This window comes from Penicilliopsis zonata, assembly GCF_001890105.1.
Source record: "Penicilliopsis zonata CBS 506.65 unplaced genomic scaffold ASPZOscaffold_36, whole genome shotgun sequence".
In the NCBI taxonomy this organism is placed as follows: Eukaryota; Fungi; Ascomycota; class Eurotiomycetes; order Eurotiales; family Aspergillaceae; genus Penicilliopsis; species Penicilliopsis zonata.
Genome location: NW_019208940.1, coordinates 27,705 through 53,567, shown reverse-complemented (window position 1 = coordinate 53,567; position 25,863 = coordinate 27,705). Strand labels below are relative to the sequence as shown.

The window sequence follows — 25,863 nt, the reverse complement described above, 5'->3', positions numbered from 1 at the left end:
AAAAGCAAATCTAGCTGTCAATACAGCTCAATCAGTTGTGGGACTTTGCTTGCAGATGACTCAAATATGCACAGGTTCATAGTTGACTGCATCACAGTGGCAGCTTGCGACGTAAACGACGATCCCAACTAACCCCTCCTGTGCATGCCCAATCCCGGTCACCGGTTCTTCATCGATATCATCCAGCTTCCTCTAGGGTAGCCAATTCTGCATTATTCTTACTATTCCTTTGCTTAGTTTTCGTTCAAATACGGGGCGGACTCCGCAGCTCTGCCTCGATTTCCTTTTCCTACATCCCTGCTCTGAAGAAAGCCTCAGTACAATGGCGCCCAAGTCAGCTCTTCTGTTGTTGCCTTTCGTATTTAACTTGGTCCACGGCCAGAGTCGCTGTGTCAGCCCCCTCTTTACAGAAGAGCCTGACATCAAAGACGTTGTTACCAACCCATCCTGCCCAGGCGGTTCGTATTAGCAGGACATATTTTCCCCCGCTAGAATCGGTTGCTAATTCAAAAACTTGCTTGTCTCTTCAGATTATGGAAAGCTTGTCCAAGCCGATGATGGAGGCTTCTTCCGCTTACAATGCTGCACGCACCAACCGAGCGGCATCTCCAGCGTTGGAAGTGCAAGCAACGTTGCCTCTTATAACGAATGCTTGAGTCTCTGCCTAAGCGACGCATACCCACTTTGCGATAGGTGAGAAGCCCTGAATTTAAAATTTTATGCAACAGAGAAAGAAAACCTGAAAAAGAGAGTGAGAAGTTTCTTTTGTGAGCTTTTGTTGACATCTGGATTTCATCTCCTTAGTGTCACGTATGACATCCATAAAAATTGTGGGATGTACCAAAATGGAGGATTCTCCACCGTTCCATGTGGTAATACTGAGCATGACTGGCTCTACTACATTGATCCCCCCCCTCAACCGGCTCCCAATGACCAGACCGTCTTGTGTTCGACCGAGTGTCCTACGGCACATGGGCAAAAATATGTCTCTGAATTTGGCGAGGTATGCTCCCTTTCTTGTTGATTTTGAGATAAGAGCGTATAGAGCTGACCCTCTGGCTGCTTTTCTAGCTCTTCCATATGGAGTGTGGCAAACGACACGGCACTGTTTCCTTCCGTGAAGACACCCAACCTACTTACCGGGATTGTATTGACAGCTGTGCTACCATCCCCAAGTGTGCCAGCGTGGATTACTCGAACCGCACAAACACCTGCTACTATGGTACTCATTCTGGAGCTCCCCCGGTGATTGCGCCGGGTTATTACAGCGCATACTCGCTCGGATGCGCAGGGGCCTGTGACAAGGACGACGATGGCTGCTGCTGTGGGCAGAAAAAATGTCGGGGCCGAGGAGCTGGTGACAGTCATGATGAGCTTTAGATGGTTTGAATTTGATTCTTTCAAGTGTGGAGAGGGGGCTTACTAATGCTGATGGCTTGCTCATGCTGATGTTGCTTGGTTGTTTGAGATCCATAGTCAAAGCTACTTCTTTATACTACAGCTCATTAGGAATTGATCTAGATATAAAGAAAAGAAGTGACAGGTTCTCTTGAGCAAATTAGAAAACTCATTCTCTAGTTGTTAGTAGTCATCTTCTTATATAGTTGTATATGACCAGAACTCTTATAACACTATATCAATCATAATTCTACCTAATATTGATACCTTATTTTTCTTCACTAAGAAAGTTAATTAAATGCCTCTAGCCATATAATTAATCATTCTTTAGCCAGTTCTCGCACCTCTGCATGATATTAGTTGGTCTTGATGGCAAGGTAGAAGATTCTTCTATAGACGCTGCCTCAGCCAAAGTAGCAAAGAGTAAGAGACTTCCCACTGCAGCCACTAGGTATCCCCAGATATAGCCCGCTGACATCCTTTAGTAATCTTCAAGCTGCCAGCATTTCTTTTCCTTTTACACTGATTAAGAGGGACACATAAGTTAAATCAAACTATATTAATATCTTACTACTAGAGTGGTTCCTCAAGCTGATATTCTATTGATTAACCTAGATGATACTAGGCGTATGTAGCACCATAAACAATGCTTATATAGATTTATAGCCCAAGGCGCAACGCGCGGACCTGCATATCTTAATAGAAAGGTCTGGTTACATGCTAGGCTGGTGAAACAATCTTCTGCTAATCGCATTTTTATAGTTTGTCTTACCTCGATGTAACATACTAAATATTTCCTCCTAGGGTGGAAGATCAGTTATTCTATACTTTACATAAAGTGCTGTAATATGTATAGATCTTTAATTCTGGGGTTATCTAGCCATGTTAGGCTAGCACAGCTAAAAGTTCCCGGCCGTCAGAATATCATGGTCTTTTGCCTTTAGTGCAGCGGTCTGATGCATATACAAGCTCACCTATGATTAGTCTGTGACAGTGAGACAGATTGTGTATTGACATGAATGCTACCTATATAGTGAAGATACTAGGTATCTCACTTACTTGTGCCTGCAGTAGGCCTTTAGGTAGTCCTAGGGTGTCCTAAATTCCTGACATTGTGTATGGCCAAGACCAAAGGGGCATTCTAGATGCTTGAAAAGGCTAGGATTCCTGGATGCTGATTTAAGAGCTGGTATCACTTATATAGCTTAATTAGGCAACTGACGTTACAAATTGGTTGTATCAAGACTGCAGGGGACGCCGGATCCAGCAGGGATAATATGACTGTTTCATTATGCCCGATAAACTTGACTATTTTGTGCTGCCTTGAAAAAGTATTTAATACCCCAGAAAAGAACCATCACCTGCCCTTACTAACCGAATCCCATCAAAGAAATCTCAACCCCTGGTCAGAATACCAGATATCAGCTGTATTTGCCCTCTTATAGGCTCTGTTCATCTTCAAATCATTATGAAGTTCTGTTCTGTCCTTATTAACTTCCGTGCTGCAACTTCTGCGGCGGCATCCAGCTTAACCAAGATCTGCAAGGACCTAATCTTTAAGAATTAATCCTCCGGCAGCTCGCCCAGAGTCTCTAACTATATGCAGCTCACCACTAATATTGTCGGCAACGGTACGTGGTTTATGACTGACCCTAAGGTTCAGCGCCAGCTGGCCTAATATGGCACCTATGCGTTCGGCGCATGCATCACTGAAAACAGCGCAACATGGGTAGGTAATCAGGATATCATTGATATCATCCATGATTCCGTCAACCTGTTCCAGTGGAACGGGCTCGTCAGGGCCAAGGGGGGGGGTGACTTGTGGGAGTACTGATGTGGTCTGGGCTATTTATCACACTTGATCCTCCTAAACTTGGTCATGTTGGATTCTGGTCTTGGTTGATACTATGTAGTAGGTTAGTACTAGGGTTAGGGTTAGGGTTAAGCAACCTATCATACCTTCAGCTGTTGAAATACTCAATGCACCTTAACCCTACATCTCCTCTTTGCTTCACGACATCTAGTATACTATAGTATAGGGGCTACTAAGAGTCTTATTGAGTACCATCTCTATGTTACACACACTAGCTACACGTCACTGGGCGACATGCGACTAATAGGTATGGAGTCTCGCGCAGATTCCTGCACAGCCCATCTGCACGGAATCTTATTATACCTATATGTTTACTTCAAGACTATCTAGCTATTACTTATTAGTATCAAGTTTTCTCATTTCCTAAAGTGTTTTCAAGGTGAATTCTAATGTGATTAACTATTAGGAACTGGCATTGATACCTTTCTGCTGGATAATAATTCATCAATTAGTTAAACTCCTTTCTAAATACCTTTTCAATATCCATTTCATTAAGCCCAAGATACTAGTTAATTCCAAAATGAATTCCTTTGGGCTGGATTATGGAATTGTCAAGCTGCAAGCAGGGTTTTTGAGCAGACATGTTGGATAAGGTTGGCTCAAATTCTTAATGGTCGAATATGCCTTGTTTGGAGAAAATTTAGTCAACTACCTGAATACCCTTAACCTAGGTAAGTTACAAGCTAAAAATATCCAAAAGTTCGAAATTCAACTCAACATTAAGCCTCTGCCAGGTCCTGCCTGTCCTAATCGTGGATTCGAAGATTCGAGGGGCAATTTGAACAGACAATTCCTGTATTACATCCATTAAAAGGCTTACCTGTGGAACAAGTCTGCCGTGAGCAAAGGAGTATATACTATAGTAAACACTATAGTACGCAAGTATATAGAAGGATAATTATATGTTTTATTTTATTTACTATGTAAGACGGAGATGGCCGAACTCGACCGAATGCCCCGCCTGGCACAAGTGTCCAACTGTCAGGATCTGTAAGATTCTCCCCTTCGTCAATTTCCGATTTTCCAATATCTAAGCCTTCATATGCAATGTTAGGAAGTCCACTTTCTATAGAGTATCGGCGGAACAAGGGTTCAGAAGGGAATAAAGAGCTGCTGGGAGTATAGGAAGCCCTCATTAAGAAGAGTGTGAATCAAACTAACAGGAACAGGCAGAAAGAGAAAGGTCAAGTGCATCCCTCAGGATGACTCTATTTGTGCTGGCTATGAAGTAAGAAACACTTCCTGTCTTAGTCAGGAAAATATAGATGACCCTTCATCTGATACAAATATCTCTGCGTTAACTCAACGCATGGAAAGGGTTGAGTCTCTGCTGGAGTCTCTCATGGGTAGCATCAACCGAGGGGAATCCACGTCAACACAAGAGTCTCGACCTGTTTTTGCAACTCCTTCTCGATCCTCTCACTCTTTCACTTCCAAGATGAAGACTCTACGCCGGCAATTAGCTGGAATGTTGCCTTGTCAAGCGGTGGTGGATTATGAGCTTCACTCGGATGGAACTAACTTATATCCAAGGAACGCGTATCTGTCTACTCTGCTCGGCCTCCCATTCGCCACAGGCTCTACTGCTGTCCCTCTTGGCGATGCCTGGATGTCACCAGAAGACGTCCACCACAAGCATTTATATCACATCTCCGATTCTCGCTCGCAACCAGGAAGATCAGACGCATTCCTTCTCCACCACGCAACGAATCAGTGGACAGCTCGAGTCCCTCGCCCAGCAGATGTTGCCATCTTGGCGGAAGATCCCTGCCACCATTCCCAACACTCGCACCAGGGAAGCCTCTGCCGTATTCGAACGGGTGATATGCCAGATCTGGCATTTCGAACTGGCCACGCTGCTGCGTCTTTCCTTTATGCTTCGAGCGGCCAGTGATGCTCGATACAAGCACTCGCGCATCTCCTGCTTTGCTGCAAGTCGGGAGTTGATCAAACGGTGGATGGCTATCCGGGCGAGCAGTGATATCCCGCTGCTCTTCTCCCAGCTTCTTGAATTCCAGGCCTTCACTGCCGCCACCACTCTCCTGTTAGGGGTTTTAGGGGCCCCTAGAATCACAGTCCATGATGCTTTACAGGACCACTGCCAGCTTGTAGAAGCGGTGGTTGAGAGATTCGCTGCGCTCAAGCAGCAGGGAACTGCTCAGAGCATTACCGTCATCCGCACGCTGAAAAGGTTTCTCCATGGAAATGTATCTGAAAGACTACGGTTGGAGATTCCTTACTTTGGAGTCATTAGCATTGCTCGCAATAGTGGCAACGTCCTACCAGAGCTCTTCATTGCTCCCCATGAATGAAGCGAATAGTATAGACAGGGTACTGCACTTTTCCAGTGGTCAACAGCCCGAAAGCCAGCATGACCTTGAATGGGTTTTTGATGAAAGCGAGATGATCTTCTTTAATAGTCTGGTTGAGACGGATCTTCTCGGACATTGAATGTGCTGAATTTTGTGTTCGGCCGAAGCTGTTCAGACAACCCGGACGAAGTGTAGTATAAATTGTCACTAAATCTCTCGATACTGAAAATCCATTCTCAAGCATCTTTTCAACCTAATCCTTCCATAACTATAAAGAATATCCATTATCAACTCAACATGGCCAAACATAACAGTGTGAGTATTGCCGCCGCCGCTTCGGCTCACATCCTCGCATACATCACGGAGCTCACCTCCCCCCTCTTCCAAACGGCGAGACAGTGCAATCATCTGGCTGTTTTTGAGAGTGGAGGGGCTGGAAATCTCAAATGTATATTTCTTCAGACGGATGGAGGACGGGACGCAGGGGTTCGAGGGTGGTATTTTTGACGGCGAGAGCTGGTTGTTGAAGCAGCTGTCTGGAGTATAGTCGTAGCTTTCTCATCTCTACTGTGGCTTAGGGATTGCTTAGTATATCCGTATATCGAGTACCAGTGTGCTCTAGACATAAATAGCTATAGAATAAGACACGCGAGAATATAATCAGCTATATAGCATCATACACCTTTAGCCTCATCTTCTTAGCCGATATCCGTGGTCGGCAAATAAAACGGTTCAATCGCTGTGAGGACATGGAAGATGTAAGACCTGGCCAGACGGGTGTATATGTTCTTTTCCTGACATGTCCGGCCACATTAAATACTATAAAGTAGTAGTATGTAATACTCCATACTTCGACTACCGTATGGGTACAACTGAACCCCACGCTAATCCCCGCATCTCCATATCCACCCTACGACTACCCCGGAGGCGGGGGCGGAAGTGCTGAAGCGGCTTCTTCAAATAGTCACATTCATAATAGACTTGTGATCTCTGTCTACCATTTAGCTACCATTTAGTTGTCTGTCACCGTCAGATAGACAAGTATACTCTGTACCCCTACTTCATATCTATAAATTATGACAGATAGTTTAAAAGAGCTTAATGTGAGATACTAAGTAGAGACAGTCTAGTAGTTTAAATGTCTAGCCTGAATACATGCATCATAAATATCACATGAAGGTTTCCGCACAAAAGAGCTCCGAAATTAGGTCATGAAATTGTCGCGAGAGGTTATCTCGGAAGAAAGAAAGAAAGAAAGATTAGTTGAGAATGGCAAGGAGGACGGCGAGAATGCCAACCACCGATCCAACCGAGCGGGTGTTCACTGAGGCAGCGCCCGTGTAGGCCGGGGTAGACGCCGTGCTGGTCGACGAGGCCACCGCGGTCTTGAGGCCGCTGCTCTGCGCCCAGGGGTGGGCAGAGGAAGAGGCAGTGCTGTTCTTCCCATACGCACCCACGCCTTGAGGGATGCCGGTGGGGATGACGATCGGGACCCGGGTCTGGGTCATGGTCACCGTGCTGATGTATCCCGTGCAGCTGCCGCCATGGGGGCACGACTCAACGGAGATGGTCGTGGTGTAGACAGAGCCAGCACCGGAGCCGGAGCCGGAGCCGGAGCTTGAGCCGGAAGATCCAGAGCCGGAGCTTGAGCCAGAGCCGGAGCTTGAGCCAGAGCCGGAGCCGGAGCTAGAGCCAGAGCTTGAGCCGGAGCTTGAGCCGGAAGAGCTAGAGCCAGAGCCGGAGCCAGAGCCGGAGCTTGAGCCGGAGCTTGAGCCGGAAGAGCTAGAGCCAGAGCCGGAGCCCTCACCAACAGCGCTGACACCCTCAGGACCACCGGTTGGGGAGACCTTGTAGACGGTGGTAGCGACAATCAGGGTCTCGGTGGTGGGATGGGCACCGTGGTCGGCAGTGCGGGTGGAGTAGAGGGTCTCGGTGGTCCAGGAGGCGTGATCGCCAGTCGTCTCAGCGGTAACGGGGTACACCGTGGTTCCGGCGACAAGAGTCTCGGTGGAGGCATAGGTGGTCTTCTCCGTGGCCGGGCAGTCGGTGACGAAAGACGGGCAGGCCGTGATGGTGGTGGTGCGGGTGGTCAGCACCGTTGAGGTGGTGTATCCGTTGTTCTCCAGGGCAGTCGGGCGGCCGGTCTCGGTCAAGGGGCACACGGTGGTCGAGACAGCGATGGTCTCGGTGGTCAGATAGGTCGAGCGCTCTCTGGCAGGGCAGTCGGTCACAAAGGAGGGACAGGCCGTCACGGTGGCGGTGCGGGTGGTGAAGACGGTGGAGGTGGTGTATCCATTGTTGTCCAGAGCAGTCGGGCGGCCGGTCTCGGTGAGCGGGCAGACGGTGGTGGACACCACAAAGGTCTCGGTGGTCAGGTAGGTCGAACGCTCGCGCGCCGGGCAGTCAGGGACACTCGACGGGCAGGCCGTGATGGTCGCCGTGCGGGTGGACAGGATGGTCGAGGTGGTTGAGCCCAGGGTGTGTCCGCCGTTTCCGGGCTGTCCGGCACCGCCAGTATGAGTAGCCTGGCCAGCACCAGTATGAGTAGCCTGGCCAGCACCAGTATGAGTAGCCTGACCAGCACCAGTGTGAGTAGCCTCACCAGCACCACCAGTCTGGGTAGTCTGACCCGCACCCTCTCCTGAGCTGGCAGTGTATCTGCCCGGGCGGCACGAGGCGGAGTGACGGGAAAAGGTGGTGGAAGGAGTGGGAGAGCCGGAGGGAAGACGGCTGGACGAGGGGAGAGCCCAGGGCACCGAGGAAGGACGGATGGACGAGGAAGGACGAATGGACGAGGAAGAAACGTGGACAGATGAGGGGATCACCCGGGACGAGGGGTTGAAAGGAAGGGACGACACCGGAGTGGAAGAGACGGCGGCCGATGAGGGACGGCAGGGCTTACGGCTGCGGCTATGAGGCCTGTACGTCCAGGGACGGGAGGTATAGGCCGAGGAAGCAGCCGAAACGGCAATGGAAGTGAACGAGGGAGTGGAAACAGGAGTAGAAGATGAAGATGAAGATGAAGATGAAGATGAAGTGGTTGTATCACCAGATCCCGGCAGGGCAATGGTCGCGGCAAAGACGGACTGGATTAAAAGAAAGGCAAAGAGCCATCCTCGCAGCAGAGAGCCGATCATGACGATGTGGATTATTAGGTATTATTATTGTAATGAATGAAAGACCAGGTTAAGGACAATAATGACAACACAACCGACCCCAATGAGATTGGAAAAAAGAGTGACAGATGATGGTGGTGAACAACAGGCAGGGAAAGAGATCAGGGCAGATCAATTATAGTTTTCTCATCATTCAGGGTATTTTTAGTGTCTCGGTAAGATAGGTAAGAATTCTCGAAATTATGGGGCTTTCATTTATAATCCCTGCTGCTAGTCCCTGTTCCTGATCGTGGGTAGCCAATCGCTTACTATGATCGAATGTCGTGGTTCATCAGCAGTTGAGGCTATCAATTGATTGTGGTGATAATAGCCGACAGGATCGAATGAAAAGGGGCGGAATCTCTGTCTGCCATTCCTGTAGAGATGATTATAAGTAAAAGTGTAAGCATGTTAAAGAGAGAGACCTAATTCTTAGGAATCCTACAACCAGAGTCAAAGTATCTTCCTTTGACTCTGGTAGGATTCCTGCTGGTCAAGCAGTGCTCCCCTCTTCCCAGCAGCAGCTTATGTTCCCACAAAGGTCCCTGCTTTACGAGGCTTGCTGACATCAGTCGCTTCTATCCATATAATAAATATGAACCCTGTAGTGATGTATAGATTCTCTAGGATACTGTGCCTGGGACTCTGATAGTATAATATTTCCTGACTATAAGATAGACACCATCACTTTCACTGCTGGCACCTTCTTAACAACCTTAACCAAGTATGATGTAGTGACCACCACCACTACCTTAGCAGTCTATAATAATTATAGGTAAAGAGATATTATAGTTACTAGCATAGTTGCCACTGCAGCTGTGTTTAAACTTATTATAGATACTTTAACTAGGACATCACCCGAAAGTGCTCTGCAGAAGAGGATGAAGATATATATTCTCTTAATAATTAATAATAAGTATGCCACTGCTGTCATATATATAAGCTCACTCTATAATAGCTACTTTGACTATTACTGCTACACCTGCCATAGTCACTGCAGCCACTCCTATAGTTATAAGTATAAATACTATCAAATTACCAGCCCTCTATAGTGGTATCTGATGATATATTGATAGCACAACCTTATCCCTTATTGAGACCACCACCGTGGCCACACTACTATAGTAGTAATATTGATCATCACTAGTGCTGAAGCTACTACCCTGGTACTCACTGCTTTAATGTTGACACCACCTCCTGCACCCCCAGTCCAACTATCGTTCTGCTTCTATCACTAGCTCTCTGAAGGGCTAGGAGTGTCCAACGGTCTCTGGGTATGAAATTAATTCTTACTACAGGTGATAATTAGTAATATAGCAATATATAGACTTCATATTACAGTGTTGTATGAGTCAATAATGCAATCCTAGGTAGAGGAAGCTGTGTGAGTTGCTTTTATCATAACTCTTGATAAAGCAAGTAACCATATCCTGAATAATTAATTATATATTTATTCTCAAAGGAGGAACATCAGGCACTAAGGGCTGTGGCATCATTCATATTGGGAGGAGCAATCTGGGTTTTAATCATCAGTATATGATAGCACCTCAAGATACAGATACTTGAACCATTCCACCCACTGAGCCTCGGTCCATTGGCTGGTCACCGTCAGGTCCTTCGACCCGTTTACAAAGACGGTAAGCTAGATATTGGGTATCATCATATACTTAGTATATACTTGGGGGAAGGTATACTCACACTGACCATACATCATTCTGATATGCCGGATCTGAGTAATACTGGCGTCCCCCTATAGCGGAACTTATTCATCAGCAGCGTATCTCGCATAATTTGCACCCCTCCCTTTCTTACTCATGACAGATACCGCATTTTTCCATCATTCCCCCTCGATAATGCCCAGCCGCTCCTTGACCGAGTTGAGACTCTCATCCTGGACCTGCGAATTGTAGAATTCATGCTGCCGCTCCGTGTTCTCGCGCACAGCATTGAACCACAGCCTTAGGTTTAATAGTTGTCGTGCAGAACGCTTTGCCGAACCCGAGTAAGTGCTCTGCCACATAGCAGCCCTACAGGTGCCAGGCGAACACTAGCTGTACCTTGCCGAAGTATTTGCCTCCCTCCAAAAACTCAGGGACAATCACATTCGCTAGGCTGCGCAGCGCCATGCCGGGCGGATCATCCCCAGGTAGATGGTTGTCGCGCCTTCACCCAGGATGGTATACTGCAGACGAGGGAGGGCATCGTGATAATGGTTAGTCACAGATCCAGTGATCTTGGCTACACGCTCTCTACTCTTCACCATCCTTCTTTCTTCTCTGGCAGGGTCTTTTCTCATCTTATAAACCATACCCTTGCAGTGTGGGGGACCCCAGATACTCCTCCGTACCTCCGCCCTGGGGCCCGAGCATGGGCGGAAACTAACCTAAAGGGGAAATGTCGCCAAATTATCGTACATCTTTCTAGAGATGTTGAACTTTGTATGTGCATACTATGAGAGACTATACTTAAGAGATATATATAAGTAAAGGATAAGTAGCTAAACTCTTATAGTTGAATGTTTACTTGCTTGAGTCTAGAGTATACATTTGTTTATACTCTACATTCATTTCATAAGTAGCTAATTTCTCTTAGTGATAGCATTAAACTGACAAAAGTATCTCATTCTGGCTTTGTCTGTATGGGGTTGAAACATTAGCTTAGAAGCTAAATAGTTATATATTTTTAAAGGTGCTGTCCTGAGAAGCCTTACCTTACCTCACTGTCACCTCTCAACAGACCTGGCGAAGTGTCAATGTCATGAGACCACCAATATACAAGTATTGGGGAGTATAGCAATTATCTAGGCGCTTGCATATTAATGGGTTTCTGGGATGTAAAAGTCTTCTCCAGCTAGCACGCTTCTAGATAGAATTAGCTTTAAAGGCACCTCTGATTTTTTCCTATTTTTACTTATTACTCTAAGTCTATAGACTTGCTTTTGACGGTCTACAGAAAACAGGCAGTGTCAACTTTATTATCTTACCACAGGTTCAACGTCTACAAGGGATACTATCTCTGTATTAGCTTCTATTGTCAGCTGAATAGACAATATTCTAGTATCCTTAGGTATATTCAGTAATAAATCTTTAGCCAAGGTCTACATTGATACCAACGTTTATCAAGAATGTGATGTTCTTTTCCCTAAAACCCCTGGTTATCCTTATGTGTTATTTCTAGACCTCAAGTCTAGCCACTGCAGCTGGGAATGAGTGGGGTGTTATATCTTTAGTGGAGTGATAAAGCAAACAGCACATTTATATATTTAATGGTTTTATTCATTGTAGCTCCAGGTCCTTTAATAAGGACATCAATGAAGAAGTAGTGGAGGTGAAAGAGCAAGATTAGGCTACCTCTATGCTAATACTTGTACTATTATAACCAATGCTCTTCTAAGAGTAATATATTTAGGGAGAATTTATGTTGCTACTATCTGAGCATTATATAGAAATAATGTAGTTAAGACTCAATTAATATATCTTTTAACCTTATATACTACAATTCATCATATACTGCTTTTATAGGTTTAATAGTTAATAATTATAAGGTAGATTTTCTCTCATCTCCGCCAATGGACAGAGTTGAAGGCAGACTGGGGCATTTGTATATATCATGGTTGGGGATAAGAGGACTACCCATTACTCTGTCTCCCAAGCATTTGAATCTTTTTAAGAGGCACATATTCTAGCAAAGTAGTCTTAATATAGAATAATAACATTAATTATAACCTCTTTAAACTAGAAGCTTCACTATGATTATTTCTACTATCTAGTCTAGTGGTGAGGTGAGATTCTTTAAATGATGGGGGTTGACTGTAAAGATATTTAATGTATGAAAATGAATATATGTCTTAGTAAGACTTAAGTAGCTAATAACACAGCAGCGCCGCTTTCAAAATAATGCTGGATCTAGTTCTATGGATTGTTCGGCGGGTGGAGCAAACGATGAATCCATGGACTTGGATGGAGTAGATGGTTTGGCGTTGAGTATCTTTGACGATAAAGTAAGTCGCCACCTAACAGCACCTAGTGAGTAGTCTATTGTATGAGTTAGACTTTGATTGCACTCTAAAGCACTCTAAAACAGTTGCCCAACCGTCCGATTACGTTGACGGAAACTGACGCAACTCTAGTATGATTAGGAGGCAGCGGACTCCGTACGGGGGTGGTTGACAGCAGGTTTACAGGGATGCATGAAGAATGTCCACTCAAGCAGGTACGAGTCTAGTCAGGCACCTCGACTAGGATCAGCCAGAGTGCATACGTATTCAGAATATAAACCTGCTGGATGATAGCCGGCTAGATCCGGCAAGTATTGAACGTGATTAAAACGGATAAAATCTCCAACCCTGTAGTTTGTAAAACAAGCCTACGTAGGCAATTTGCAATTAATTAACGCGGCATATCTATTCCTCTTCCAAATTAACTCTGCATAAGTGTAGTCGTCATGCGGGCCGGACCCAAATTATGGTCCGGGTATGAGAGTTGAAGAATCCCCACTTGGGGCGTGTCGATCTCCCAGGATGAGACGAATACGTTGCGAAACGTAAGCCCGGAGGTTGTCATTCCACTTTACGGAGGATATCCGGAGGATATAAGAGCTTGCCCCAGCGTACCATTTTCTTCTCTTTTCCTTCCACCCACATTCCAACTTTCTACTCTTTATTACACTCTTTCAACTGAAACACGATGCGTCTGCTGAGCCTCCTGGGCAGCGTGGCGCTGGCCACGGCCACCCCCCTGGTGAAGACGTCGTACGGCGACCTGGTGGGCACCGAGTCGCCGTATCGGCCGGGGGTGAACGTGTACCGGGGCATCCCGTACGCGAAGCCTCCGGTGGGCGACCTCCGGTTCCGGGCGCCTGAGAAGCCGGACAACTGGACGGGGACGCTCAACGCGACGGTGTTTGGCCCGCAGTGCATCCAGCCCAACACGGGCTCGTCGATCTTCACGACGGGCGACAGCGCGCAGAGCGAGGACTGCCTGTACATCAACGTGTGGACGCCCGAGAACGCGACGGCGGGCGACAACCTGCCCGTGTACCTGTGGATGTACGGCGGGCGCTACTACCTGGGCTCGGGCGACGTGCTGACGTACGACGGGTCCGGGCTGGCGCAAAAGGACGTGATTGTGGTGACGTTCAACTACCGGCTGGGCGTGCTGGGCTTCTTCGCCCACCCGGAGCTGAGCGCCGAGTCCGGCCACAACTCGTCGGGCAACTACGGCCTGCTGGACGCGATCAACGCGCTGACCTGGGTGCACGAGGAGATCGCGGCGTTTGGCGGCAACCCGGAGCACATCACCGTGGGCGGGCAGTCGGCAGGCTCGTGCTCGGCGCTGTCGATGATGTGGAGTCCGCTGACGGAGGGACTGGGCCTCAAGGGCGTCATCGCGGAGACGGGGGCGCGCTCGGTGCACGACCCGATGACGGGCGGCTCGTCGACCAGCTACCGCGACAAGGTGGGCGCCGAGACGTTTGGCGAGCTGTTCCTGGAGGAGCTGAACCTGACGAGCGTGGCGGAGCTGCGGGCGATGAACGCCAGCGACCTGTCGTCGTACGGCTACGACAACGACATTGTGTACGAGAACACGCAGTTTGCCAACCTGTCGGCGTTTATGGAACCCCCGGAGTTCCGCCCGGTGGTCGACGGCTACGTGCTGACGCACACGTACGGCGACGCCCTGCGGCTCAACGCGCACGCCGACGTGCCCATCCTGACGGGCAACAACGCGGACGAGTCGGGCGCCGACGTCGACCCGGGCCTGACGCTGGCGGAGTTTGACGAGGACTTCAGCGCCATGTTTGGCAACTCGTCGGCGGCGGCGTTTGCGCTGTACCCGGCGGACAACGCGTCCATGGCCGACATGCAGAACAACGCCATCTTCCGCGACCTCAACCGCATCGGCACCTGGGACTGGGGCAAGGACTACAACGCGGGCGGCGCGCAGAGCAACGTCTACACCTACTTCTGGACGCACGCGGCGCCCACGGGCAGCGGCGGCGCCTTCCACGGCTCGGAGCTGTACTACGCCTTTGCCTCGATCCCCTACGCCGACACCAGCGCCAACTGGACCGAGACCGACTACGAGGTCATGGAGACCATGTCCACCTACTGGGCCAACTTCATCAAGCACAGCGACCCCAACGGCGACGGCCTGGCCGAGTGGCCGGCCAACTCCGCCGACAACCACACCTGCATGTGGCTGGGCAACCAGTTCCAGGCGGGCATGCTGGCCGATCCCGTTGAGCGCATCGACTTTTTCATGGACTGGTTTGCGACGCAGAGACAGTGGTAGTATGAGTATGAGTATTAGATGTATGTAGTATTAGAAATACTACATAATATAGTCAACTCTATGGAATAGAAGAATACAAATACTATAGTCTACCGTTGGAAGCTAGATATACCAAGTATCATGTACTACATGTGCAATGTCTACTTCAGAACAGATACCCCAAGTCAAACCACAAGAACAAGAACACGACGAGTTGGAACATCTAGCTTCTGGTAACAAATTCACATAACCTTGACACTAAATCCGTGACATCATCAGACGACACGCGGCCTCGGCTCAGGTGGATTCTGCAGCGTTGATCCCTGTCCTCTCCACCTTAATTTCCGTGCCAAGTTCCGAGAACGCGTATGCCGCGGAAGATACGGAGGATGACACGGCAGTACGGAGTGCGGAGTATATAGCTCCTCGGAAGTCTGATTCTCCTGTCTCTGTCTATTCCAGTGTCTGAGCCTGATCCTGGTCCGACATGAAGTACGCGACTCTCCTGGCCGCTGCCGCCGGCCTGGCCTCGGCCTCGGCCGTTGCATCCTCAACTTCCGCGGCCACGGCCACGCCCACCGTTGCGCTCGACTACTGCACGGTCGTGCCCGCGCAGGGCAACTCCAGCCTGGGATACTATTATTTCCAGAACATCCGGTATGCGGCGTCGCCCACCGGCGACCTGCGCTTCGCGGCCCCCGAATGGCCGCCGCAGGAGACCGGCATCAACTCCGGGCAGTACGCCTCGGTGGACGTCGACTGCACCACGCAGGAAGACTGTCTCTTCCTCGACGTGTGGATGCCGGCCGACGCCCTCGCGCGCAACGAGTCGCTGCCCGTCATGGTCTACTTCTTCGGCGGCGGCTTCACCAACGGCGGCAAGACGCAGAGCACGCCCGAGGGCCTGTTCAACATCTCCACCGACTTCATCTTCGTCGCGTTCAACTACCGCCTCGGCTTCACGGGGCTGGCCAATGGGCCCACCTACCAGCACCAGGGGGGGACCTCCAACCTGGCCATCTGGGATGCCAGCCACGGGCTGGAATGGGTGCGCCGCTATATCGCCTCCTTTGGCGGCGATCCCGGTCGAGTCACGGCCGCCGGGTTTTCCGCCGGGGCCTCGCAGGTCATGTTCCAATTGACAGTACGTTGATCCTATACTTGCTCTTCTTCCATCATGCACCTATACTAACAGATCAGCGCTTCGCGGGCCGTGCAGAGCAGCTGTTCGACCAGGCGTACATCATGTCGCCGGGCTACATCCCTGGCGCCGGCCACTACCAAGCCGAGGTATTTCTCCTCTTCCTGATCTACATCACTTGCTAATTGTGTAGAGCTACTGGCAGAACGTGTCGGCCGCCGTCGGCTGTCCCGGCGGCGATCTCTCCTGCATGCGCCAGGCCAACTGGACCAACCTCACGGCGACAGGCGCAGACATTGCCGACGCCTACGGGTACAATCTGCAGCCGCGCGCGGATGGATACATTGCGGCGGATACTTGTAACCTCCCACAGTGTATTCATATTCATGTATAAAGTATAATGCTAACTCCTCTAGATGAAGCAGAGCTGTATCAGAAGCATTTCAACTTCAGCGGCCCGCTGGTGATCAGCCACGAGCGCCACGAGGAGAACAGCCAGAACACGACGGGCATCGACAGCGCAGAAGACGTGGCGGCCGAGCTGCACATCTACTTCCCCGGCATCACCGACCAGATCGTCGACGAGATCCTGACGCTGTACCCGGCGTGGCGGTACCCTTCGCCCGGGCTGCGGCTGTCAGACATCCGGCAGTCCTTTGACATGACGGCGCACAACCTCGCCCTGACGCAGGCGCTGAACAACCAGACGTGGAACGCCCGCGTCGATCTCGACTCGGCCGTCCACGGCACCGACGGCCTCTTCTACTGGTATTCCACGTATGAGCTGCTGCCCCAGTCGGGGCTGGGGGGGGGAGTGTCGGGATACGTCAATGTGACTGTTGCTGTAAGTCTTTCACAATAACAATACTAAGCACTCACACTCACACTGGCAGCATCAAATGCAAAAATACCTGCTCTCCTTCGTGCTGACCGGCAACCCCAACACCCTCTGGCCCGAAGACAAGATCCACTGGCCGCAGTATGGCAACGAGACCAACACCCTCATCTTCAACAACACCATGAGCATCACCACCGATGATCTGGCCAACGACCGCAGTCTCTTCTGGAACAAGGCTTTGTGGTATTAGTGGATCCTTGCTCAATGTATTAGCAGCTCAATGATTATATACACCGATTCCTTGATATTGAGAAATCTCAGCAATAGTATATTATATTATACTATATTATCCTCTAGAATATCAATCTTGACCTAGATGTAATGTAATGCTAATCCTGGAGGTCTATCTTTCTATATTATTCTTCTCTCTTATCTATGTAAGTATTGAAGCTTTAATGAGTATTAGTATCTACTATATCTACTATATCTACTATATCTACTATATCTACTTATAGTATACTAATTATATTTTCCTAAATTCCTAGGTATGCCTATATCCTAGGTATGGCTCGATATGTATACTAATTCCACATCCATGTCTACCCCGCTGTCCACCTGCGGGGTAATGAGCTGAGACAGCTTATGCACTCGTCAGTCTGCCATTCATCTCTCTACAGTCTGTACTACATGTCTGTCCATGAGATGAAAGCCCGGTACGAGCAAGAACGAGAGAAACGGCTGCGCGCCGACGGCAACGCCCAGTTCATCCAGATCAACCAGTCGACGCAGTATGCGCAGTTCGCCGCCGATCCATGGGCTGACCCGGTCGACCTCCCATCCTTGCAGGCGCAGTTCCCCGGGAACCGCTTCGAGATGCTCATCATCGGCGCCGATGGGGGTCGCCATCGGCTGCACGCCGGGATACTTCAACCTCGAGGGCGATCTGGACCGGGTGCCGGCGGAGAAGAGGATGCTCCTGGCGCGGTCGGGGCTCTGGGGCTGGGGGATCGAGCACTGGCTGGCGGGCTGCCGGTGATATGAAGGGTGTTATAGCAGCTGCCATCAATTAGCATAACCCTAACCCTAAACCCTAAACCCTAACCCTAACCCTAACCTAACCTAACCTATCCAGGCTGAACTAGAGAACTCTAGGCCTATAGATACACTTATTATTAGCCACTCTCGCCTATTAATATCTAGATATTCAAGTAGATATACTATGACTCCTTGATCATAATGGAGATTTGCGACAGAGTGTCCTCCAGCAACGCCCAATCTGCTGCTATATCCGCCAACGGCTGGTCCATCTTTCCCAGCACATACGCTTGTCGGATGGAAAACGCCCTTCCATTAGGTCATTGAAAAAACGGTAGAGAGAACTCAGAGAAAGAAGTCAAAGAGAACTCACATATTGTAGGACAGCCTGGCGGTTTGGATGGTGTGACTAAAAGTCAGGTCTGAAAGAGAGCAAAGAACAAGTGACTTACTTCATGGCCCGGACGAGATACAGCCCCCCGATGACTCCGGAAGTCTTGATCTTTTGCACGACAAAGGGATCCTGGAGAAGCTCATGGCCGTGTTCGTCAGCCAGCAGGAGCCGGCTGTCCGCGAGGACTGCCCACACGCCGTGAATCTCATCTCTGGACACATCAGAAGGAACTGCAGCTCTAGGGATGATGGCTTACTGTGGTCGACCGGCCAGGGTGAAGACCTGCCATTCAATGAAGAAGTAGCCCTCTGGATCCGGGCGTAACCTGCTCGAGGGTTCATGGATGACGGTGATGCACCAAGCGCGGATGCCGATGCCAAAGGCGCTGGAAGAGGCGTCGACGACGTCGGCCCTGCCGCCCGCCATGGTGAGATACAGCAGCTGCTGTCCTCGCTTGGTGTTGGCCATGTCGAGCAGATCGGAGAGCACATGGATGAGCGACTTGGAGGCGGCCGAGCCGTAGGAGCCCGTCAAGCCGTCGCGGGTCTTGTCGTCGAGGGCGCCGTCCAGGGCCATCTCGAGATGCTGCAGGATGGCGTTGAGCGGGGTGCGAAAGGCATGCGCCGAACTGTCCAGCAGGATCCTGGTGAGCTGCGAGTTCTGCATCGCGGCCTCCTTGTGCCGGCGGATGCTGAGGAACCTGCTGCACACAAAGCACAGCGCGGCCGCGGCCTCGACGTGGGCCGGCGACCACTCGTGCGACTGGCCGAGCACCGTCTCCTGCCAGGCGGCGAAGCTGTTGCGCGGCTCCAGCAGGCCTATCGAGCCCTGGGGGGGGTGTTTTGTATAGGGATTCCCCCCCCAGGCGATCTTGGCCAGTTGGCCCTTGCGGAAGAAGACCAGAAAGTCGCCGCCGTGAGGGGAGAAGGGCAGATAGAGCAGGCCCGAGATGACCTGCAGGCCCGGGGGATAGCGCAGCGCAGGGAAGTCCCGGGCGATGTCGTGCGACGCCAGCACCGAGTCCCGCTGGCCGTGCATGCGCAGGAAGCCCAGCAGGGCCAGCACGTCGTGGGCGTCGCTGCCGTCGCCCAGGATCCTGGTCTCGTCGCCGATGCACAGCGCGCCGTAGTCGGCATCGAACAGGCGCATCAGGTCGTCGCACGACGCCAGCAGGTGGCCCGCCGGGTTGGCCTGCGAGGGCAGCGTGCTGAGGAGATTGCGCACCTGCAGCGACGAGGCGTGCGAGAGACGCTCGATGTTGCGGGCCACGGTCTCGCCCAGCAGCCGGCACATCTTGCGCACGGGGAACGAGACACGCATGCCCTGCGTGCCATACGCATGGCAGGAGATGAGCCCCCAGAGATCGCCAAAGGCGTTGATGCTGATCGACATGCACGACCGCACCTGCATGTGCGCGAGATAGCGCAGATGCACGGGCGACAGGGCGCGCAGATACGCATGCGTCATGTCCAGCGGCGTCTCCAGGTCTTCGCGCGAGCGACACACCAGCCGTGCGGTGATCTGGTCGCGGTCGTACAGCAGCCGCACGCGGTTGAGCTTGTACAGATGGCGGGCCTGCGCCGGGATGTCCGCCGCCGGGAAGCGCAGCCCTTTATACAGATCGACCGTCACCTGCGGATCGACCAGCTCGGCCACCACCTGGCCGTTCCAGCGGCTGTCGAACCGGTAGATCATCACCTTGGGGAACCCCGTCAGCTCCATCACCAGGCCGGCCGTGGTGTTGAGCAGCGAGTCCAGCTCGAGCGTCGCCCCCAGCTGCTCCTGGATCTGCGCCAGCACCGTGAACACCTCCATGACGGCCGGCCCTTTGCTGCGCCGCACAGTGCGCAGGATCCGCAGCGGCTGGCTGGTCTTGGTCGTGCTGGCGACAATCTGCTCTGCCGTGGGGAACACCCCGAGCGTGCTGACCGGCACCGGCGGCGAGGCCATCGCCTGCGCACACAGCGGGCTGATCTCGTCGTCTTCCAGCTCCAGCTCGCAGAGAAGCAGATCGCTGTGTGCTGGGACAAGGTGCACTGCGCACCAGAAGCGTCGGGGCTCTCCTCCCTCGGCCGTGGCGATGGTCAGGGCGAACACCTCGGGCCCATCGACGCGGAGATCGACGGTGCGGTCCTGGGCAACGCGGATATGGTCCAACAGGGTCTCGGCCTGGTCGTGCGCCAGGATGTCGCAGAAGCTGTGCAGCAGGAACAGCTGCTGCGGCGAATGGCCCATCAGCCGGTGGCAATTCTCGCTGACCACCCGCACCACCAGCTGGCCGGCCGACTGCTCTCGCAGGGCGAGCATCGCGCCGAAGCTCTGGATCGCGCCGGGGATGTGGATCGGCTCATCCTCGCAGTACTGGAACTGCACCGAGGCCTCCCCGGCGCCGGTGATCACCCCGTGGCCCCCTTCGGTCACGACATGGGTGGATCGCGTCGTGAGGAAGCCAGGCCCGTGGAGTGCGGGGGGCTGGGGTCGGGATTGCGGGGATGGAGTGCGGTCGCTTTTTACGGGGTCCGAGTCCGGGGTGGCTGTCGACATTCTCCAGGCTCTTCAATCTCGATACGTCGTCTTGGTCTTAGACACTCGACTCATCATATTCTGGCTGAACAGTGAACAGTGAACAGTGAACAGTGAACTACAAGACATGCAGGGTACTTTCATTCCTCCAATGGCCATCTACGGAGTCTATCTCCAGCTCGGCTGGCCTGTCATGGTGGAATGAGGGGAGCATCACATGCTTGGCCTATCATCAGCTGATTCGGATGCGACGGCCTTTATTCGGCGAGCTTATTTGGTTTTCTGATCTCAAGGTATTATTTATATATCTAACCAATTTTTAGAGATAACTGTCAACTGCAATCCTAGTCAGAATTGATAAGATATATGCTTAGATAGACGGGACAGCTCCAGCGTGGAAATATGGCGCCGCGAGGGCCTGCAAGATGCACCATAGCTGCAAGGGCCGAGACAGGAGTATTACTACCTAGTGTAGCCTAATGGCCAGATAATAAGAATTCCAATCTTAATACTATAGGCTTGCTCATAATCTGTTGCAGAAAAGGATGACCTTGAGGCTGCCAATCAGGATGATTCGTGTACTTTACAACGTCACCTGACTAACTAAGCCTAATGTAGTTAGCGTTACACTCCCATTTTTCATTCACTCGACATATCTGGCCTGACTGACGTCAGATATGCTGGGTAGCGTGCGAATCATATAGGATTTGTTAAAGTTATGAGCCTAATTGACTCTTAATCATCATTATATTTATCTATAAGCTTTAAAGACCTGCCAAAGACATGAAACTACTATATTAATAATACTAATAAGCTAAAATAATATTTATAAACCTATACTATATATATAGACTACTAATACACCACTAATAAGCTAAAGATAATAAGTATTCTAGATAGAATATTAAATAATATAAAGATATTAATTTTATTAAGAAATAGTATAGACTAGCATCTTTAGTATAAAGCCCTATAAATTATTATAGATTTATATAATATCTAGAATTATAATAATTTAGATAATAATATAAAACTAGAGCTATTAATAGCTTTAAATATTATAGATTATAATAAAGAGGCATAATTACCTAGAGACCTAGAGAGATACTAATTAATTATATATATTAAAATTAATAAAAAATATTACTATAAGTAAAAGAAATATAAATAATTAAAGATAAGAATCTTCTATATCTTAAGTTATATATTTTAGTCTATATAGACTAATCTCCTAACTATTATAGCTAATAATAATATTATAAAGAAGATAATTAAGTAGTTATAAATATATTTAGTACTAATAAAGATATATTATAAAGCTAAGCTAATAAATTAATAAAGAAATATTAATAATAAATATATATTAAAGACTAATTTAAATAAATAGTTAAATAGCTAGAAATCTATATATTATAATTATAAAGATATAAGGATTAAAGTTATTATAGATAAAATATAGCTAATACTATAATTCTTAAGCTATATTAATTAACTTTATAAAGACTATATATTAAATATAAAGTTAAAGCTTTAATATAAAGACCTATAAATAATAACTATTAATAAACTATTAGTAGATTTTTAATAATATCTTATAATATAATTAACTAAGTATATTAACTCTATAGATATAATATTTATAATATATAAAGGATAAGATAAAAATAGATAAAAGGAGGCTAAAAAGGAGGCTAATAAGAATTAAATTTAAGGGCCTTATAAACTAAAGAAAAGAGATAAATATATATATAATAAATAATGTGATATCGCGAGCGAGCGATATCGTGAACTCCCGCGTGGCCATGAGCGGGATCACCTCGGCGGAACGCCAAGGTGCCCGCTCACTGACGACGCGAGATCTCCCGACCCTGGTGGAGCGGTTATGTAGAGTTTTTGCTCCATACCAGGGATTGATTGATTCTATAGAGTTCTATCGCCACCGGGTCGCTCAGCTTTTGATGAGCCAAGGGGAGGTATATAGATACCTTCCCTCTGACCCATGGTAGCGATAGAACAGAGATTTTCTAGAGGAATTAATTTTCGAATATCACAATAATATTTATTTAATATATATCTATATATTAATAAGTATATCTAGAAGCTAGAATAAAAACTAGATAATATTATTATAAAAAGATTTAAATAAATAAAGAAGAGAATCCTTATATTAAAAAGTGCTATAAATAAGGTCTATAAGAAGGTAAATAAGCTCTATATAAAAAGAAGAGAGATATATAATACTAATACTACTTATTAAATATATAATATTTATAGTATATATATTAAACTTAATAAAGATAAGTATATAACTAAGAGCTCTATAATAAATTAAGCTATTAATATAGATAATATATATATTTAATAAAAAGTAGGTAAACTATTTAATATAAATAGTATTATAAAATATATATTAAGTAATAACTATATCCTAGATTTAGGTATAAGTATATATATTTATAATAACTAATCTAGATTTACTATATATATATTAGTTAATAATATATTATAGACTAGTATAAAGTATAGCCTATATAAGAGAGTAAGTATAATTATAATATATCTTAAAATAACTAATAGATATTAAACCTCTCTAGATCTTAAAGATATAATCTATACCCTAGGATTCTATATAAATCTTATATTATATAAGTAATTAAAAGAGAAAGAATTATATTAAGATAACTTAAATATATAACTTATAAATAAATTAATTAATATTTATATTATTTAAGATAAGTATAATTAATTTATACTTAAATATAATAAATTATAAACTATATTTATAGTAGATATAATACTTTAAGCTATAATAATAATTATAATTAATAATAAAAAGATTATAAATAAAGATTTATAAAGATTATAAAAACCCCTAATAATAAAGGAAATTATAAAGAGATAATATAGATAATATAGCTATATTAAATATAATACCCTAAAGCACCTTATAGATACTATTAATAATATTAAGATTATAAATAATATTAAGAAGCTAAAGAATAAATATTATATTTATAGACTTATTTTTATTTTATAAAAAATATTAAGATAACTAATAATATATATAAATAAAGTATTTAAATATATATACTTTAATCTTATTTAGATAATTATAAGCTATAATAGCCTAAATTAAGTTATATACTTTATTAATAATATAATAAGATTCTATTAGGTTAAGTATATTAAATATAAGAGTAATATTTATAAAATAATAATAAACCTTAAAGATTAAGTTAAATATTAGTTTAATATTAAGGTAAAGGTATATTATATAGATAATAAAAAGACCTTAATTAAAGATATTAATTATCTTATTATTAGTATAATATTTAAATAGATAATTCTAGGAATAGTAGAATAAAATAGCTATATTAAATATATTAAAGGGGTGATATTAAAGATATTAAGAAGCCTATATATTAAAAATAATATATTATAAGATTTATAGCTAGAAATAATTAATTATAGAGTATAAATACTTAATAATATATCTATATAAGATTAAGGATAAAAAACCTTAAGATAATAATTAAATAAACTTATTAATAGTATAATTATTATAGCTAAAAAAAATATAGCTAATACTTACTTATATAGCTCTTATATATATATATAATAATAAGATATACTATAAAAAAAAAGATAGAACTATAAGTATTAGTTAGATACTTTATTAAATAATTAGTATTAAATATTATTTATATATAAAACTTAAGGAAATAGACTATATTTAAATGCTATAACTTTATAGTTAATAAAATAATTAAGTATAATTTAAATAATTTATTTATTAAGGTTACTTTATAGATAATATTACCTAAATCACCTATAAATCTATTAATATTATTAATAAATAAGCTAATTAAAGCTAATAACCTTATAAGTATTAATAATAAGGATATATACTAGAGATTAGATACCTAAGAGTAAGATACTATTATATAAATAATTAAATAAGATATATTTAATATAGAACCTCTTAAGAAAGGCTATTATAGATTCTTTAAGAATAATAGTAATAAATAGATAAACTACTAGAAAATAATAATTATCTTATAAATAATAATATTAGAGTAGATAGTAGTAATATTAAGTTTATTATAATAATTATAAATAATAATAAAATAATTAGATAAGTAGTTAAATAAGTAACTATAGGGTGCTTTAATAATAATATAAATATTAAGGATCTTATTTATAGATAAAGATTAAGAACTAGATAATATAAAGTATTATAAGATAAAACTAAGTCTAGATACTAGAAATATAATTTAGAGATAATAAACTTATAAAGCTTTAAGATAATATAAAGATAATAATATATATATTATATAGAGACTAAATAGTATATATAATATATTTAATATATTAATTATAATAAAGCCTATAGACCTAAAGGCTTTAAGTATAAATAAATAGTTATATTAAAGCTAGATGCCACTACCCCTAAATAATTAAAAAAAAATACTTAAATATTAATATAAGAACTAGTTTATTAAGATTATAATAACTAAATATAATAGTCTATTTAAATATAAAATATTCTAAATTATTAAATAATTAAATAATATTATAATTATCTTACTCTAATAAGTGTTTACTTATAAATTTAATTTAGATAATTACTTATTAAAGTTTAAAATATAATTATATATATATAGAGACTTATAGCCTTTCTTAATATAAAAAATATAAGCTATAATACTTATAGTATAAATATTCTAGATATTAATAATATTAGTCACTATATTTAACCTAAAGATATACTAATATAATATAGTTAATATATTATTAATAGCCTATTAAATAAGATAATTTATATAGATATATCTCTTAAATTTATATAGAATAATAAAGCCCTCTTATTAATATAAGTCTTATATAAGCTATAAAGATTACTAAAGTTATAATAAAAGAAT

At 45.5% G+C, this 25,863-nt stretch overlaps 7 protein-coding genes across 7 annotated transcripts; 5 read left to right on the top strand and 2 right to left on the bottom strand.

Annotated features, from left to right (window-relative positions):
* The first annotated feature begins 255 nt into the window (after positions 1 to 255).
* On the top strand, positions 256 to 1,541 carry ASPZODRAFT_170319 (hypothetical protein). The gene is made up of 4 exons (XM_022726939.1): positions 256 to 458; positions 531 to 693; positions 805 to 1,003; positions 1,072 to 1,541. The coding sequence occupies exons 1-4, from the start codon at positions 323 to 325 to the stop codon at positions 1,378 to 1,380; spliced, it is 807 nt and encodes a 268-aa protein (XP_022576715.1). The 5' UTR covers positions 256 to 322; the 3' UTR covers positions 1,381 to 1,541.
* A 2,664-nt stretch (positions 1,542 to 4,205) lies between these two features.
* On the top strand, positions 4,206 to 5,583 carry ASPZODRAFT_147688 (hypothetical protein; the record flags this gene model as incomplete). The annotated part of the gene is made up of 3 exons (XM_022725285.1): positions 4,206 to 4,261; positions 4,445 to 4,895; positions 4,945 to 5,583. 3 exons carry the CDS (start codon positions 4,206 to 4,208, stop codon positions 5,581 to 5,583), a joined length of 1,146 nt encoding a protein of 381 aa, XP_022576714.1.
* Positions 5,584 to 6,842: 1,259 nt separating this feature from the next.
* Positions 6,843 to 8,720, bottom strand: ASPZODRAFT_147687 (hypothetical protein; the record flags this gene model as incomplete). Its single annotated transcript, XM_022725284.1, has 3 exons — positions 6,843 to 7,511; positions 8,219 to 8,313; positions 8,486 to 8,720. The coding sequence occupies 3 exons, from the start codon at positions 8,718 to 8,720 to the stop codon at positions 6,843 to 6,845; spliced, it is 999 nt and encodes a 332-aa protein (XP_022576713.1).
* Positions 8,721 to 13,382: 4,662 nt separating this feature from the next.
* Positions 13,383 to 15,056, top strand: ASPZODRAFT_137432 (hypothetical protein). The gene has a single exon (XM_022724315.1). It carries the CDS (start codon positions 13,424 to 13,426, stop codon positions 15,029 to 15,031), a length of 1,608 nt encoding a protein of 535 aa, XP_022576712.1. The 5' UTR covers positions 13,383 to 13,423; the 3' UTR covers positions 15,032 to 15,056.
* A 425-nt stretch (positions 15,057 to 15,481) lies between these two features.
* ASPZODRAFT_105629 (hypothetical protein) lies at positions 15,482 to 17,281 on the top strand. The gene is made up of 5 exons (XM_022720912.1): positions 15,482 to 16,154; positions 16,211 to 16,300; positions 16,345 to 16,510; positions 16,568 to 16,995; positions 17,045 to 17,281. The coding sequence occupies exons 1-5, from the start codon at positions 15,498 to 15,500 to the stop codon at positions 17,237 to 17,239; spliced, it is 1,536 nt and encodes a 511-aa protein (XP_022576711.1). The 5' UTR covers positions 15,482 to 15,497; the 3' UTR covers positions 17,240 to 17,281.
* Positions 17,282 to 17,676: 395 nt separating this feature from the next.
* On the top strand, positions 17,677 to 18,030 carry ASPZODRAFT_147684 (hypothetical protein; the record flags this gene model as incomplete). Its single annotated transcript, XM_022725283.1, has 1 exon — positions 17,677 to 18,030. The coding sequence occupies one exon, from the start codon at positions 17,677 to 17,679 to the stop codon at positions 18,028 to 18,030; it is 354 nt and encodes a 117-aa protein (XP_022576710.1).
* A 640-nt stretch (positions 18,031 to 18,670) lies between these two features.
* ASPZODRAFT_77471 (hypothetical protein) lies at positions 18,671 to 20,962 on the bottom strand (the record flags this gene model as incomplete). Its single annotated transcript, XM_022730176.1, has 1 exon — positions 18,671 to 20,962. The coding sequence occupies one exon, from the start codon at positions 20,960 to 20,962 to the stop codon at positions 18,671 to 18,673; it is 2,292 nt and encodes a 763-aa protein (XP_022576709.1).
* Between the last annotated feature and the right edge of the window lie 4,901 nt (positions 20,963 to 25,863).

Excerpts from the sequence above, each read along its gene's own strand:
- ASPZODRAFT_170319 (XM_022726939.1), top strand. The coding sequence starts at position 323 with ATGGCGCCCAAGTCAGCTCTTCTGTTGTTGCCTTTCGTATTTAACTTG. Across the intron at positions 694-804 it reads GCATACCCACTTTGCGATAG|TGTCACGTATGACATCCATA; the intron begins GTGAGAAGCCCT and ends TCATCTCCTTAG. Across the intron at positions 1,004-1,071 it reads ATGTCTCTGAATTTGGCGAG|CTCTTCCATATGGAGTGTGG; the intron begins GTATGCTCCCTT and ends CTGCTTTTCTAG.
- ASPZODRAFT_137432 (XM_022724315.1), top strand. The coding sequence starts at position 13,424 with ATGCGTCTGCTGAGCCTCCTGGGCAGCGTGGCGCTGGCCACGGCCACC.
- ASPZODRAFT_105629 (XM_022720912.1), top strand. The coding sequence starts at position 15,498 with ATGAAGTACGCGACTCTCCTGGCCGCTGCCGCCGGCCTGGCCTCGGCC. Across the intron at positions 16,155-16,210 it reads AGGTCATGTTCCAATTGACA|CGCTTCGCGGGCCGTGCAGA; the intron begins GTACGTTGATCC and ends CTAACAGATCAG. Across the intron at positions 16,996-17,044 it reads ACGTCAATGTGACTGTTGCT|CATCAAATGCAAAAATACCT; the intron begins GTAAGTCTTTCA and ends TCACACTGGCAG.